The 17,262-nt window shown below is 32.4% G+C and overlaps 1 protein-coding gene across 1 annotated transcript; it reads left to right on the top strand.

Moving 5' to 3' along the window:
- The first annotated feature begins 1,164 nt into the window (after positions 1–1,164).
- On the top strand, positions 1,165–13,626 carry LOC106652762 (mitochondrial proton/calcium exchanger protein). The gene is made up of 8 exons (XM_014371894.2): positions 1,165–1,204; positions 1,305–1,430; positions 1,535–1,977; positions 7,113–7,283; positions 7,355–7,669; positions 8,360–8,851; positions 11,584–12,018; positions 13,134–13,626. The coding sequence occupies exons 2-8, from the start codon at positions 1,373–1,375 to the stop codon at positions 13,446–13,448; spliced, it is 2,229 nt and encodes a 742-aa protein (XP_014227380.1). The 5' UTR covers positions 1,165–1,204; positions 1,305–1,372; the 3' UTR covers positions 13,449–13,626.
- The last annotated feature ends 3,636 nt before the right edge of the window (positions 13,627–17,262 follow it).

Below are 17,262 nucleotides of genomic sequence, written 5' to 3'. Positions count from 1 at the left end.
AGCCGAAATAAAAGTCAGATAGAGGGTTAAGCAAATTTAATTAAATGATTACAGGCGAAGGGACAGACGTTTTTTAACGAACATTTTTTTACATGAACATATTTAAATAAGGATTATATTGACCGGATCGGATTCTCGTAAAAATATTTCATTCATTTACAAAAATTAATTAAGTGCGCGGCTCCCATACATCCTGTGTTAATGTCTGGGGTAAGTCCGCCATCTTTGCATTTCGCGGTGGCTATATATATCGCTTACGATTCCCCAATAGCGCCATATTGTTTTTTTTCACGATTGTGCTTATTGGTCCCTGCTCTTCGACCACAAGTCGCCGAAAATTTGAAAGTTCAAAAAAGGAGCGCAAATCGAACTGTAAACAGATATTCTTGAATGACCTACAGAGCCAGCTCTGACTGCCCTCTCACGCAGTTTTGAATACATTAAGTTATCATTTCGATTCTGGAAAATTCATGAAATAGGAATATTCCGAAGTTATATTGAACTTAACCCATAGAACACTAAAGATACTTACATTTTCAAAAATCATAGGGACTTCTTAGCTGGCCAAAAACTTTAAGATTCAGCTATTGTAATAGTAACTTGCGAAACGAGAATGAGCATTGAATTCTAGCGAACGCAAATATCTCTTCAGGCGTGATTGACTAAGGAATTGTTGATTATTTGAATGCACTCGCTTTGAGAACCATCGAATCACCGAAGAAAAGTAATCGACTAAGATTTATTTTTACGTCAAGCGCAATCGCATTGCTTTACAAGCAATCAACTCGAAATGAGATTCAGCACCAATTAAATGATTAACTTCTGATCTCTCCCGATCGCCATATGAGCACCTCCAGCTGTAGGATAAATTAGAGGTGCTGTTCGAATCCTTCCTGAATGGTTCAGGCACCACTAATTATGCCGGTCATCCGGGACCCGGATTCCGGACCCCCGCATGGCTTCTTGATGTTTGATATCGATTTCGAGGAACGTTAACCCCACCGAGGAAGGAAACGTAGTTACCGAAGGCACGAGCATGAGCCAAGAGACGCTGCGTGTACGGTATAACCGACTTTGTTTTCGTGATCGGGTCATAACACTTAGTACACATATTTATGAGTGCGAGTGTGAGAGTGTGTGTGTGTGTGCACGTGTATAAATGAAATAAGCAAATATCTATATATGTATGCACATGTATATCGACGTATGTATTGTGTATAAGCATCTTATACATAAGATATATTTATATATGCACTTATAATATAAATGTACATTACTACAGATGCCTTTATTAATTTCTGCAGATACTTAAGATTTCTGCACTATTTTTTGAAGAGAGTGGAAAGCTACCATCTTACAATTTGTTTTTAACATGTATCCGATTTTTAATTCTAAATCAATAACCGTTTTTCCTTCTACTACTATCAAAGGTATTAATATGTATTGTTATCAAAATAATACACCTAAAATTTAATATAAATTACTTTTTGACATGATTTCAAACTTATCCTACTCAAAAATTATCAATTTTCAGGATGTTATTTAAAAAAAAGAATCCCTGATATTGATGCACTATCTGGTTGTTTAACACTGATCTATAAAAACACAATAGTTTCTAAACCAGTTATTAAAATCCATAGACCAATATTAGTTTATCACTCTGAAGTGAGTAATTTTCAAATACGATTTATTCACATTGAAACAAAGAAGTTTGGATCAGAAGCATCTTCCAAAGTTGAAGAAACTGTAAAGAATATTAAAGAAGAAAACAATGAACAGAAATCTTCTAAGTTACTAAATATTATCCATGCAAAAAAAAAAAAAAATGATAAGGTATCTCTATTGCAACGTGTCAAGAATGAAATACTTCATTACTACCATGGCTTTAGATTATTAGGCTTAGATATGAAAGTAGCTGCAAAATTATGTTGGCGAATGTTGCAAGGACATGAGCTGAATAGAAGAGAGCACAGATTAGTGAGTATGATCATTATTCTAATATAATAGTTGTAAGTACTTTTTTACTTCAAATCAGCAATTTTACTTCCGCAAGCAATAATGTTTTGATCAATTTTATTTTGATATGTATGCAATACCTTCTAATTAAATTGCATTTCAATGTATGATTTTGGCCAAATCATAGTATCAAAACTATTCATTTAATAAGATAAGCTAAAAAAATACCAACTCAAAAATTGATCTTGACATTACCCTAATATTATATTTTGATCACTCAATAAATTTAAATTTTCTGCGTATTTATTTACAAACTTATGTCATATAAAGAATCTCAAACAACTGAAGCAGCAAAAATTATTTTTATATATTGTATTTTAGCAATAACAATGCCTTGATAGATAATAGTAAAAGGTTTTTGTAGCAGCAACTACCAATTGTTACATGAATTTCATTTTCATATTTATTTTATTCTTAAGATAATTTTTTAATATAAAATTGTTGTGAAATTGAAATAATAAGAGAAAAGTTATAGTAATAATTTAACTGTAAATATCTAATCTATAAAATCAAAAACTGTATCATTTTAACATTTTAATTCAATTGACAGTTGAATACTCAAATATTACATTAAACTTTTGGTCTTGTCCCACTTATATATGATGATATTGTTTAAATCTTGTGTTGCTTAAATTATTATTTGAATTGGTTTTAAAATAAATGCTGTGCAATAAGCATATATACTTATCAAGAGATGCAGTAGCACCTGCTCAGCAAAGATTTAAAAAAGTCATATAAAAATTATATAGAAAAAATTGTTTTACACATTTATTTCACACTAATCAGTACATAATTTTATGCAACACGCTATGGTGTGCAAGTATTATGATATCTAGATTCTGGGGACAAAATAAAAAATGTTGAACCTCTACTTTTGATGATTCATATCTCTCTTCAGTAACATTACTTATCAAAAGAAAGTTAATCTTACTCTTTCTTCATATTCTATTAATTAATTTCTCGAACAATAATTGCCTAATTTTTTGATACAAAAAAATTTTTCTACTTTAATTGTTTGAGGTAATTAATGAGGCGAATTCCAAATATGGTTGTATTCTATTGTTTAATAATATTATTTGAATGTTTCAATAATAAAATAATGTAATTTTAATTTCTACCAGTTACAGTGGCTGCAACTTACTGCTATATCTGCAATGTCTTTTCTTACTTTTATCATTGATAAGAAAATTACACAATAATCAATTATTTGAACTAAAAAAAGGGTTTCATTAAGTTTAGAATAATCTTTTGCCTAAGTGGTTTAAAGTAAACTTATAAGATAATTCTGTGAAAATGAATTGCATTGGTCCATTTGCTTAAGGGGAGGCTCTCATCTAGCGCCTCAAAAATGACGTGTTTTTCGTGATTTTTTTTTTTCGTGAAAGAAAGTGAATGATGCAGTCAAGTTTTTTGGTACTTATAAAGTATGTATTGAACTATATTTAAACATTTTTTCACACCAAAATATCGAATTATTTATCCCCTAGCAGCGTTTGATGGAGGGCGTGTTCAAAAAAGATACCTCAACGGGGGGCAAGCTAGCGCCTTCAGTTTTTGCCCGAAACCAAAAATGCGAAGTTCCTCTTAAACTAAATTAAATTTGCTGGAGGTTGGACCTAAATAATTGCGAAAAAATTAAAAATTGATAAAATGGCGGATTTCGGAAATAAAAAAATTTTTTTTCCCCTTTTTTGGCTTTTGTAAGGGCTCTAAAAAATAATAATAATGAAAAAATTTAAAATTTTTTAGGTTCAACCTCCAGACCATTTAATTAGCTTTTAAATAAAAAAAAGTGTATCTTAAAGTGCAGTACTTTTTCAGATATCTTGCCGCCCGATTCAGAAAACATGGTTTCGAGAAAAACGCGTTTAAAGTTTTAAAAAGCGAATGTACATACATATACATCGTTCGCTCGTAAAAAGACAACTCCGGTTTTTTGCCTATAACTTTTTAACCAAATCGATTTTGGTAAAAAAGGTTCCGGGGGTGTGATCTACGGGACATTTGCCAACTATGTAAGCAAAATAAAAAATCACTTTTTTGATCGAGTCTCATGAGAGCCTCCCCTTAAATGTTGCAAACTCTGCAGTTATTCAAATAGTTGATTGCTTTTTTATACACGAAAAAAAAGAGAGTTCCCAGTCCCCCTCTCTCCCGGCCCACTGGAAGGGGGGGGGGGTCCTACTAGTGTCCATAGGGCCTTTTTCCAATTGTCACGGAGTGGTCACTTTACCGAATAGCTGATTTGACTGGAGGCTTAACAAAGCGCCCCTATACTTCACGTATAAAATTAGCTTGTTAAAGGTAGTTGTAATAAGTTTATGATAAAGTTGAAAAAATAAACAAAAAATATCCGAAGAAAGTGGAAATCCTTGTGTATCGAAATACTGAAGCGGTTTTTAGTTAAAGTCTCTACTTTGTAAGTAAAAAATATTGAAATTTCGACTTTTTTGTCTGTGATATTATCAATGATCTCTAATAAAATGGTTATTAAATGTGCTTTTCCGGGTTGCAATACAAACTCTCGAGCGGGGAAGTTTTTATTTTTTCAAATGACCAACGAAAAACTCAGAAACAATCGTAATTAAGAATATTATCTTTCTACCAACAGCAGACTTGGGTGGGAAGACGATTGCGAGGTGATTTTCATGATTTTTCGGAATTACGCTTGTTACTTGGTTTTTCGTTAGTCATTTGAAAGAATATATACTTCCCCGCTTGACATTTTGTATTGCAACCCGAAAAAGCAAATTTAATAACCATTTTAATAGAGGTTATTGAAAATATAATATCACAGACAAAAAAGTCGAAATTCCAATATTTTTTTACTTACAAATTAGAGACTTTAATTTGAAACCACTTTAATATTTTGATACACGAGGATTTCCGCTTCCTCCAGATATTTCTTGTTTATTTTTTTACTTTGTTATGAACATATAAGTACTTTTAACAAGCTAATTTAACACGTGAAGTATAGGGGCGCGCGGTTCGTTATGCCTCCAGGTAAATCAGCTGTTCGGTACAGTGACCACTTCGTGACAATTGGAAAACGCCCTAATGCACTTTTTTTCCTAGTCACTTTATGATGAGCTAGAAACTTTTGAAATGTTTACTATAGACATAAATTTTGGAAAAATACTAACTTCGTTCGTGCCTTTAATTAAAAACGATGATGAATGGTGTCAACAATTCTACCAAACTTTTGGGACGTTTCTGATACGTCAAACAATATGATCATCATGTCAGATGAGAAAGATTGTTTGACCGGTTGAATTAGCACAGAATCTCTTATGTATGTGTAAATTTGAATACCTACGTTGTTTTGTAATACTGGCAAAATCAATATCTATTTTTAAATATCCAAAATCCCATGAAAATAAAGTAAAATTGATACTGGAATAGTTTTAAACTGTAGAAAAATATAGTGCTTAGGTACAGTATTACAAAGTAGTAATAGTTGAGCTGAGCGTAGTCACCTCTTATCATAGCAAGTTTGCCTAATTTTAGTTTGTTTTGTACCCTTATAAAAATTTCCAATAGGATCCCGCGAAATTCCTATTGGAATCCTATAGGACTCCTGTAGGAATTTCGCGAGATCCTATAGGAAATTTTTATAAGGGTAGTCTCACGATAACTTAATAGTACTTTATGCAACAGGTGTGGATATGCTTTTTCTGTAAAACGAGCGGTTGCAGTACAAGCTGAAGGCGAGTACTGTAACAAGTTTTACTAAATGTGCAGATAATAGAGTTGAAAATACTTGAAAAACTAAAAACCGATCTTTTTCAATAATTAATATTAATTGTCATTGTCAATTAATTTTGCTCAGCTTTTTGCAACGGAGCTTGCTACCTTTGCCTTTTTTGTCGAAAATATGCGTATTTTTGCTCAATACGGACAAAAAAAATCATTTAAACTCATGCCAAACTATTCATTTTTTTGTTTACTTTTCTTTCGTTCAATTAGTACCCAAGAGCATAAGCTTTGAGAAATTGAGAAGTTTTTGGTTTCTGATGATCCTGTCAGGAAATATCCTGCTTACCGGAGGACAACAAGATGACTGAGGAAAACTGTTGAAAAATTAATAATTTTCAATATTTTTATCTGAAATGTTTTTACAGTTTTTCTAATGGATAAACCGCGTTGTTTAAGAATTTCAAATTGATTGAAATTTTGGTTTTTGAAATAATATTAAAAAAAAATAAATAAATAATTTCCGTCACACAAAGCTTATTTAACCCCTTAAGTTCCATTAATTTTTGGCAAGAATTTTCTTCTACCCTTCTTCCTACCTACCTCTTCTATTTAAAATACTAAAATTCTGACTTTGTTCTTCGAAAATTCGCTCACGTTTTGTGACGTTCACAGCACATCTTATAATGAAGTAGTATAAATGGCATTTTTGTGCTACCCCAATCTAATGTAACATTCTACCGCCACTGTGCAAAACCAAAATGTTAGTTTAGGCTGGGGGATTCACAAAAAAATGTATTTGCACCTATGTAGCGAAAAATGAAAGTCTCAGAGCACGTTATTATCAACCTCGGCTTCGCCTCGGATGATAAATTACACGTGCTCTGAGACTTTCCAGTTTTTCACTCCCTAGGTGCAAAATATACTATTTTGAAACATCAATCATTACCGAAGAAAGTTTAGAAGAAGTGATGTGACTGATAGTTTGCTCTGATTAATAAAATGTAAAATGTAAAAAAACGAGACTTCAGCGTTTGTGTAGGTGATCTATGAGAAAAAATTGTACACGCATGGCATACCGTACACGGGCTTACAGGCTATCGAAAAAAGCTGTGCCTCACTGAAAAATCCAAAAATTTTACGACACGTTACTCGATTTTTGGGTTATATAAGTTGTATAAAGCAATTAAACTTTTTAATGAAGTTTTAGTTTTGAATGTGAAAATGGAATTTCTTATACGTCTGTAATCAACATGAGTTTGAATCTATTGAATATGTTTTAAATGAAATTAAACTTGGGACTTAAATATTTAAATTATTATGAATACATTACGGCAATATCACTTAAAAGATAACTTTCTATTTCTTATTTTATTTAATTTTATGTCTTGCGAATTTTATAGTTGGTGAAAACAACAGGGGATACTTTTCGACTGATACCATTCTCTGTTTTTATCATCGTTCCGTTCATGGAGTTTTTGTTGCCAATAGCAATTAAAATTTTTCCAGGACTATTGCCATCTACTTTTCAAACTGCTACAGAAAAAGAAGATAAATTAAAAAGAGCGTTAAAAGTTAGTTTTGCTTGAATATTGATTATAGAAAAATATATGTACTCACGAAATTGAACTAAATTTATTTTTAGGTTAAAGTTGAAATGGCCAAATTTCTCCAAAAAACCTTAGATGAAATGGCACTTCAATCGACAGAGCATGGTTCGAAAAAAGCTAAAGAATTTGTAGAGTTTTTTTACAAAATAAGATCAACTGGTTCGATTGCAACCAATGAAGAAATAATGAAATTCAGCAAATTATTTGAAGATGAAATCACTCTAGATTCTCTTTCAAGACAACAATTAATAGCATTGTGTAGGGTTTTAGATGTTCAAACCTTAGGCACAACTAATTTTTTGCGATTCCTATTACGAATGAAGTTGAGAAGTTTAGCTGCGGATGATCGGGTAAGGTATCATTTCTTATTAAGCTTCTTATAAATGATTTCGTTAAACAAAATTATTTTCTAGGTTTATTTTATGTCTATACCATTCATTCAGTTCCTTATAATTTAGTTCATGATGATTTCTTTTGAGCCCATTTTTTCACTACTTCTTCGGACCACTGTATTTATAGTAAAAATTGAGTCTAAAATATGTACGAATAACGAATTTCATCATATGAATGAATGATTTTTCAGAATCTGACCTTTAAATTTCTAAAAAATGAGCAGTGATACAAAAAAATGATTTATAAAAAAAAACGTTGTTACAAAACAATTTTGAGAAGACTCGTAGATTTTTTCAGACTTTCCAGAGAGATTTTTCGATTTTCGGATACCATTTTTTTGTATACTTCAAGAGTCGCCCAGAAAATTTGGGAAAAGTCATACACGTTAATTTGTCCATTCTAAGCTATTGTAGTTCTATAACTTATTTTCGATAAGTTCTCCATGTTCGAGCTATTAAATTTTAAATTAATAAAGGAACTATTTTTTTTATCACAGCTTTAATGTGATATTCGTTCATAGAATATTTTGTCTCTATAGTTAGGTATTGTTAAGTGGAGAAGTTGATTTTTTGACATTTTATTGAACTCCTATAAGCTGCTCTAAACGAATTATAATTTAATTAATTCAAACATTTTTTTTCATTTAGATGATTGAGAAAGAAGGAATCAACTCGCTCACGAGAACGGAATTACAGCAAGCCTGCAGAGCTAGAGGTATGCGAGCTTATGGTATGTCAGAACAGAAATTAAAAGAGCAACTTATGCAGTGGTTAGATTTGAGTTTGAATAAAAAAGTACCACCAACCTTACTTCTTCTTTCAAGAGCCTTAATGGTACCAGATACTGTTCCCATGACTGACAAATTGAAAGCAACGATTTCAGCTCTTCCGGACACTGTTATAACCCGCACAAAAGGTGCTATTGTAGAAAAAGAAGGTAAAGTAGATTATAAAACTAACATTGAAATTATTAAAATGGAAGAAAAAAAAATCGAAGAAGAACGAGAAGAAGAAAAAACATTAAAAATTAGTGACAAGCACGTACAGGCATCAAATATTTACTCGCCGTTCTTAAAAAAGAATGAAATTACGACCAATGACGTTAAAGTTCTGGAACAGGCATTAGAAACTCTCAGCACAGTGAGTATCTTCTAATATATTTCTTAATAATTTATGATTGTGAATTTTTTTAAACATATTTATGACCAATCTTGAGATAACGAACTGATTATTTTTCATAACATACATTTTATTCAACATTTTAAACCAATACATACCCTCGACCAGCTTTATCGCCTAAAAAAAAGCCTAGTAAGCAATAATGAATAGAGCTCGTGAACTGGCTTATCAACAAGAAAAGAAAAAATAGAGCTTGAACATAATCAATAAACGCATATTATATCCAAATTACTTCTTGCAGATTGCATTACGTTCACGTTACGTTCACGTTACTATTGCGACCTAAAAGACCTCGTGAAACTTCTTTTACGATATTTTGACTCAGATAATACTTAGAATTTCATTCTAAATTTTTTAAATGAAACGTTTTTTTACGCTGTAGTATACGGCCGTGAAAATGAGCGCATGTATGTCCGCTTGGGCGGGCGAGCGTGATAATCTCCCGTATATAGATTAGACCTGTTGTTATTTCCCAAGTTGTTCCGATCTTCGCTCCAGACGTTGATTCTGGTTCCTAGGATGTAAAAAATGAGAAAAATACTTATATGAGTCCAAAAGTTAATAGTTAACACGTTCCGCAACTCGAAAAGCCGAACATTTTCGAAGACTTTTCTTCAAAAATTCTCAAAAAATTCTAAAAATATTTTTTTTGGGTTCTTTGACTAATATTGAGATGTTTTTGTTGTTTGCATTTTTTGTTTAATATATATATGGGGCAAATTTCCTGAAGTGTCCTAGCGCTCTGCCGCACGGCATTTTTTGGCCGAATCACTCAATTTCTAACTCGCTGTAAAAGTATCAAAACGCCCCTCAAAAAAATAACTAACTAATGATTTTGATAGGAAATTTCCTCAGCTTTCTGATGGTGAGGTCCGATTTTCCGGAATTTTCCATTTTCACCTCGGAAAATGCAAGTAAACATTCAAACTCGAATATCTCGAAAAACGCCACTTTTTTTGCGTTTTTTATTGTTTCAATCGAAAGATGAGGTCTTTTTACATCGGATATGGTAGTTTTCAGAGTGTATTTTTGATGAAAACTAAGGAAAATACGGGAGGTTTTAGTTAGCGCTCGGCCGCTCGACGCGATTTCCAGCCTTGCGCGGCTCGCTGTAACTTGTAACTCGCTCTTATGACATTGTGATTTGGCTGGAAAAATTATTAAACATATGGTTTCGATAGGAAATTTTCTCAGCTTTCTTATGGTGTATTTGGATTTTCCGATAATTTTCATTTTCACTAGAAAAAATGGACTTGAATGTCTATTTTCTACTTTTTCTAATGAAAATGAAAATTATCGGAAAATCCAAATACACCATAAGAAAGCTGAGAAAATTTCCTATCGAAACCATATGTTTAATAATTTTTCCAGCCAAATCACAATGTCATAAGAGCGAGTTACAAGTTACAGCGAGCCGCGCAAGGCTGGAAATCGCGTCGAGCGGCCGAGCGCTAACTAAAACCTCCCGTATTTTCCTTAGTTTTCATCAAAAATACACTCTGAAAACTACCATGTCCGATGTAAAAAGACCTCATCTTTCGATTGAAACAATAAAAAACGCAAAAAAAGTGGCGTTTTTCGAGATATTCGAGTTTGAATATTTACTTGCATTTTCCGAGGGGAAAATGGAAAATTCCGGAAAATCGGACCTCAACATCAGAAAGCTGAGGAAATTTCCTATCAAAATCATTAGTTAGTTATTTTTTTGAGGGGCGTTTTGATACTTTTACAGCGAGTTAGAAATTGAGTGATTCGGCCAAAAAATGCCGTGCGGCAGAGCGCTAGGACACTTCAGGAAATTTGCCCCATATATATTAAATGCTTATTAAAAATATTGAATATTATTTGTTTAAAATATGTTTAATCGATCTCGATATAAAAAATCGCAAAGTTTAAAAACGTGATGTGAAATTTTTGTTTTTCATGAAATTCGAGCATAAAAAACCACGTTTTCAAACTTTGCAATTTACTGTATCGAGATAGAAGCATTAAAATGAAAAATAGCAAAGAACAAAAACGTATTAAATTAGTCAAAAAACACGAAACAAATATTTTCAGAATTTCTTGAGAATTTTTTATGAAAATTCTTAAAAAATATTCGGCTTTTTGAGTTGCAGCACGTGATGACTATTACATTTTGGACTCATATTCGTAATTTCTCATTTTTTACACCCTAGAAACCAGAATCAACGTTTGGAGCGAAGATCGGAACGACTTGGGAAATAACAACCGGTCTAATATAGATGCTACATACAAGCCATTTCACGTCAAGTCTTCAATGGCTCGCCCGGGTGGCATTATTAGGCGAAATCTCCCAATTTCTAACTTGCTGTAAAAGTACGTAAATGCACCTAGAAGAAAAAAATAACCCACCATTTCGATGAAAAATTACCTCGGCTTTCCGATGGTGGAGTCAGATTTTCGAAAATTTTCCATTTTCCCCGGGAAAATCGTCGGAAAAATGAGGACAAAATTATTTGTTACTAAATACCAACTAAGTGAGTGTTCCAGACCCTTAAAGCTTGGCAGTACATATTTCAAAATCATTTCGTAAAAATTTTAGTTAAACACTTTCAACCTGTGAGGAAACAATAAATAAATTAATAAATAAATAAATAAATAAAAGTTTTAGAAAAATAAGCGTTGCAATTCCCAAATGTATCCCACTACTAATTTGTTTAAATTATTTCTAGGGACGTAAAGAAATGCCTGTTGTAGAAGAAGAACTAAAGGAATTAAAAGAAGAAATGGCCGAATATCAAGAGGATGTTAAAGAACTCAATCAATTGAAAAAAGAAGCCAAAGGGTTACCAAGCATAGATAATATCAAAATTACAAAGGGAGCAAAGCATTTATTCATTCAAGTGAATCGGATAATAAGTAAACTAGACAATGTTGTATCTGATTTAAAAGAATCAGAAAAACAAATAAAAATAACAATGGATGGGAAGCTGGAAAATGAAAAATTGTCTAGTGCTGCAGAACTATTCAAAGTAGATGAACTTATTGCAGCCATCAAGAAAATACAAAGCGTACCTGATGAACATCGCTTAGCTCGTATTACTGAAATTTTGGGAAAAATAGATGAAGATCAAGATGGTGCTATCAAAATTAGTGATATACTCAAGGTATGCAATAACATTAACTTTTTCTAAACTTATAAATGTTTTTAAAACGTGCAAGAACTATCTAACTTCTTTTGAAGAGTACATTGAAAAATGACAATTCACGAAATTTTAGACTTCTAAGTGAATCCTATTGAGAGTCGAAAAATCATGTTTATCATTTAGAAATTTAATCCATAAGGGTATATGGTTAAATTATTTATATTCTTATTCTGGTAGGTTTCGCTTAACGTATCCTTCTTAATGTATAATAGATATTATATTTATGAGTTATTTCACTTCATGCTAGATATGCCATAAAAATGGTATTCAAAGGAAGCATCAACTATTATTGAATACATTGAAAAAAAAACTCTGAATATCTCAGTCTCCTTGGTCGATCCCTCATCGATCGACAGGGGCTCAAAGTTACATTTTTATTTTTAATAATTTCCTTCGATTAGATCAAAATTGAATCAAAAGACCAAAATACAACTTTGACTAAATTGTGGTCATCGACCAAATGAGAAAAAAACGATGTATTTCAAATTCCTATTTTTGTCGACCACCCTAATTTCCACTTTAAGAAACTCTTTCCACATTTGTCAAAACCTGGTCTATTTATCAAAACACGAAGAATCCAACAGTATAATTATTTATGTGGCTTCCGCTTCAAGTGTGAAATTTTTAACATTATCCGTATGGAATGGCTGCCGGAATCGAGTATTGATGAAGAGTGGGTAAACATACACAAATTTGTTAAAGTATTAAAGTGTTCAGTTCTCTTTCGATCTGAAAATAGACCTAAAAGATACCTTACACTGTGTAAAATATGCTCCGATAGGTCACATCTTCGCCCCGCCGCAGAAAGCATTTCAATGTTACATGTGTTTATTTTCGCAAGCACTGGCTATTCGCTCTCAACGTTTGGGCAGAGCTTAGAGTGGCGCTGCAGTCACCATTTACACGTAATCTTATGGAAAAACAGGACGTGTCCTGAAATAAATTCTTTTAATTATAGTGTTTACCTTATTCCTCTGTTGTGTATATTATTACGTTGCGTGCAATGAAATATTTTAATACAAACATATATTTCAAGCGAGAAGAAAATATAAATAAATAAATTATTTATATTTCAGGTAATAGAGTTGATTGGTAAAGAAGATATCAAATTAAGTGGTAAACAATTAGAAGAGTTGATGGAACTCATGGTAAAAGAAGAAATTTTGGAAGTTGAAGACCAAATACAAAAAACACTTGAAAAAGAAAAAAATGAGAACAAGGAAGATAATAATCCAGATGATATGCAAAATTTGTTCTTGTCTGATGATACGTCTTCATTGCGATCAAGTATTGAAAAAGACAACTTTGAAACTCAGCAGTTAAATCAAAGTCAAAAGTTGAAAAAAGATGTGGGTTCTAATTTACAACCATTGTCAAAAAATACAAAATAAGAAAATAGAAACAAATTAAAATATATATATCACATATATATTTTATATAAATGTCTGTTTGTGTGTATATTAACTTGATATAAAGTAAAAGACTTTGTTGTTAAGTATTTTCATATTTTAATGGGAAAATCATATTTTTATTAATTTCATTTTCTATTGCAAAGCAATCACATCACTTATAATTGATGAATTCTTACATTTATTAAAATAACAGATAATGTTTCATTATAAAACGTGATCTAACTGCTTTTTTAGTAAAACGAAAATTATTGTAAAAATAAAATATTTAATCATATTAAATTATTGTTATTGTTATTATTATCATTGCAAAAAACCGCTGCCAATGATTTGGCAAAGAGTTTCCTAAAAAAAATGTAATCTGTCCAATATTTTTGTTTTATTACTATTAATTTTGATTAGGCATTGTTCTATTGATACTTGATAAATTAAAAATAATACGTGCACCGACGATGTATAGGCACTTATACTACGCTCGTTTTTCACGGGCTTACCCCTCTTACCAAACGCCGATAAAGATGTCTCACATCATATATTTCTTGTATATCTTGCCCCTAGAGAGTAAAAAAAGTCTTAGAGCTCGTGTAATTAAGGCCTGAGATTCGCGTCTATCCTTTCTTAAACTAAAAAATTAATATAATGTGACCTCATCTAAACAACTTGTGATGTAGTCCAAAATTGCGATCGTTATTATGTTACGTCAACTTTCCGTGTTATGTGGGTAGGTTTTCGTGTACACATCCCGCATTCCTTATCTTTTACAGAACTAATACTCAAATGATGTCGCGGTAAGTTTCATTTGCATAAAAAATTATAACTCACTCATTAACTATAACCTATAGTTTAATAAAAAATAGTTTAATAAAAACTGCCACTTCATACGCGTATTTAAAAGGAGCAAATACCCTTTTAATTATCTAAATCAAAGAGTATCCACTAAATAAATACTGTAATAATTTGCATAAATTAATCACTTTTTGCAAATAACCTTCCTGTAGAAATCCTTCAGGTAAGCGCTCAATCGCTGTAGCTAATTCTTGATAAAAGCACGAAATTACTATGGGCAAACCTTGAGGAATACGCGAAATTGCGATGGGTAAACCTTGAAAAAAGCAGAAAGTTCCTAGAACGATCCGGCAAAAAAAAACGCAAAAAATGTAGAAAAATTTATTTTGGAAATCGGCTTGAAATGCTTGGATTTCCTGTTAGACCGGCAAATAGTGAGTGATAATAGGTGCTGATTTTTCCACTTATGCCCTTGAAAAATCTGAAAGATACATCGATAACCAGCTCAAAAAACGGAATATTTCGCTGTACTAGCGTGGCGATATATTTGAAAGTACATATCGATTTGTAACAAATTTTGGCTTTGTGTGCTGATTTTTAAACTTATGCCATTATGAAAAGATGATAGTTTGGCACTGATTGAGTCTTTATCTAGCTAGGCATAACAGCACCTAGTGTCGATTAATGTAGATCGGTATGGTCATAATGTAAGAAGAATCCACGATTGTGTGCTAATTTTTAAACGTATGCCAATGGAAGGGGAAAAATTTTGAATGGCATAAGTGCCACTAGTAGATATAAAAATCTAGACTCTACGAAAGTTGTACAATATTTCGGGTTAAACATTTTTCACATCTTTGGTAGATCAGCACCTATTTTGTGTCACTATCTGCCGGTCTATGTGGGAATTCTTCAGAAAAAGAGCAAAAGTACGTTAGTGATTCTAACAGATATGAGCGAAATTTCCGCAGATTTTCTGCAGGAATCCGTGAATGCTGGACTGGGACGTACGAATTTATCTCTGGCTGCAGTCGTCATGATTTTTGAAGGGGTTTAAATTTGATTCGCAACACAAATTCGTAATAGTGTACATTATTATTTCTGTAAGAATTCCTCCAGAATCATGCAGTCAAAATATATCTATCGAAAATTGCTCAGAATTACCCTCAGGATGTTCTGTAGGAATTTCTGCAGGATTTTTCCGCAAAAATATTTCGTTAGGGAATCACAGCGAGAATACTCAGATTTTCATCCGATTTTAAGACTGCGTCTTTTATTTCCTCTTTGATAACTGCGAAAAATGCAAAAATCTCGAATAAATTTTGACCACAGCTGCGGATATTAATAAATCGATGCCACTCATCGATTTTGCACGTTGTTCTTAAATCTTTTCTACAAACTTTTTACGTCTCAAATCATTGCAAGCTTTTTTTGGTTTTCCATAACTTTTTCTCAAAAATTAATTGTGCAATAGCAATGCCAGCATGATAACAACCATGTTCATATAACCAGTTCCATAAATTTGTACGTCTCTTTATGCGATGTGTTACATTAAATTTATCGTTTATCATTATATTATTTAGTTATAGTTGATAAAAGCAAAGATCTTAAAATTTAGAGAAATGTGAAGTAACAAAGTGACTTTCATACGATTTTCTTGAAATTTGGAGAGTAAGAAGTTTTAATCAACACAGAAATTTTCTCCAAATTGTAAAAAAATCGACCGTGTAGTTTATGAGAGAAATTTCGGGAAAAGTTGCACAAAAAGAAAACTTTTCATACGATTTTGTTATAAATGAAACTACAGGTACATTAGACCATAAGGAATGTTGGGACGAAGATTAGGAAAATCGATCGTGTCATTAATGAGTAATCAGCTTCGAAAGGGTTCGCGATTTACCGCTGCGCGCACACGGGCACGCTCAGACATATGCTTGTGTGGCACACGGATACGCAGAGCATGCTTGTGTGGAATAGTCATCTATGAAATTTTGAGACTGTACGTCGTACGCGCGCAATGTTACTCATGCACAGCATGTAATACAACTTTTGGCTCCGATTGTAGCCGATGTAATTAGAGACTAAACGATGCATGTCGCGCCACCATCGGTCAGTTGGTAAACCTTCCAGTCGACCGAAAATCCACTAATTAGCTCGCGAAAATGATGAAAAAAATTAATTGCAAATGTTTACAAGTGATACTTACATAACATTTCATTGAAAATCATAGTTTAAGTAATATCGAATATTTATAAAAAAATCTTTTTAAAAACTTCTTCCAATTTTAAATATCATATTATAAATAATCACGATGTCAGCCCGCGACTGGACGCACCGTGTCAACGGGATGAACCACGTGCAATCGTTCATACTATTTTTGCACGCATGAGTAAACGTAGAAAGGAAAAATGAGTGTCCTAAATTTAAAAATAACCAAGGTGAAAATATCACGCTAGATCTGACCTCAGATCTCATTCTAGATCTGATACTAGATCTGACTCTAGATCTAGAGTAAGATCTTGAGCAAGATCTTACCCTTGATAACCGACATCCGAACTAATGCCAGATCTAGAATGAGATCTGAGGTCAGATCTGGAGTGAGTTGAAAACCAAAACGCTAAAAATGAAAAAAAAAGCACAGCTCTATCCAAGTTTTGAACCTGAACCTTCAGGGTGTTAGTCCCGTAGGCTACCCGCACACCCAAAGATATCTTATACTATTGTAGGTTAAGATACACAACAAAAATAACTTACGGCTATTGAACAAGTGAATTTAGTGAAAAACAGTCATTTTAATAACAAAACTTCGACATACTTGTTATTTTAACTACATTCACTTGTTCAATAGCCGTAATTCATTTTTGTTTTGGATCTTAACCAACAACAGTGTAAGATATCTTTGGGTGTGCGGTTATATAGCCTACGGGATTTACACCCCGAAGGTTTAGGTTCAAAACTCGGATAGAGCTGTGCTTTTTTTTCATTTTTAGCATTTTGGTTTTCAACTCAC

The sequence above is a fragment of the Trichogramma pretiosum genome, unplaced genomic scaffold (genome assembly GCF_000599845.2).
Source record: "Trichogramma pretiosum strain Unisexual culture from Peru unplaced genomic scaffold, Tpre_2.0 scaffold28, whole genome shotgun sequence".
In the NCBI taxonomy this organism is placed as follows: Eukaryota; Metazoa; Arthropoda; class Insecta; order Hymenoptera; family Trichogrammatidae; genus Trichogramma; species Trichogramma pretiosum.
The sequence above is the reverse complement of the archived record's forward strand: the minus strand, read 5'-3'. Positions and strand labels throughout refer to the sequence as shown.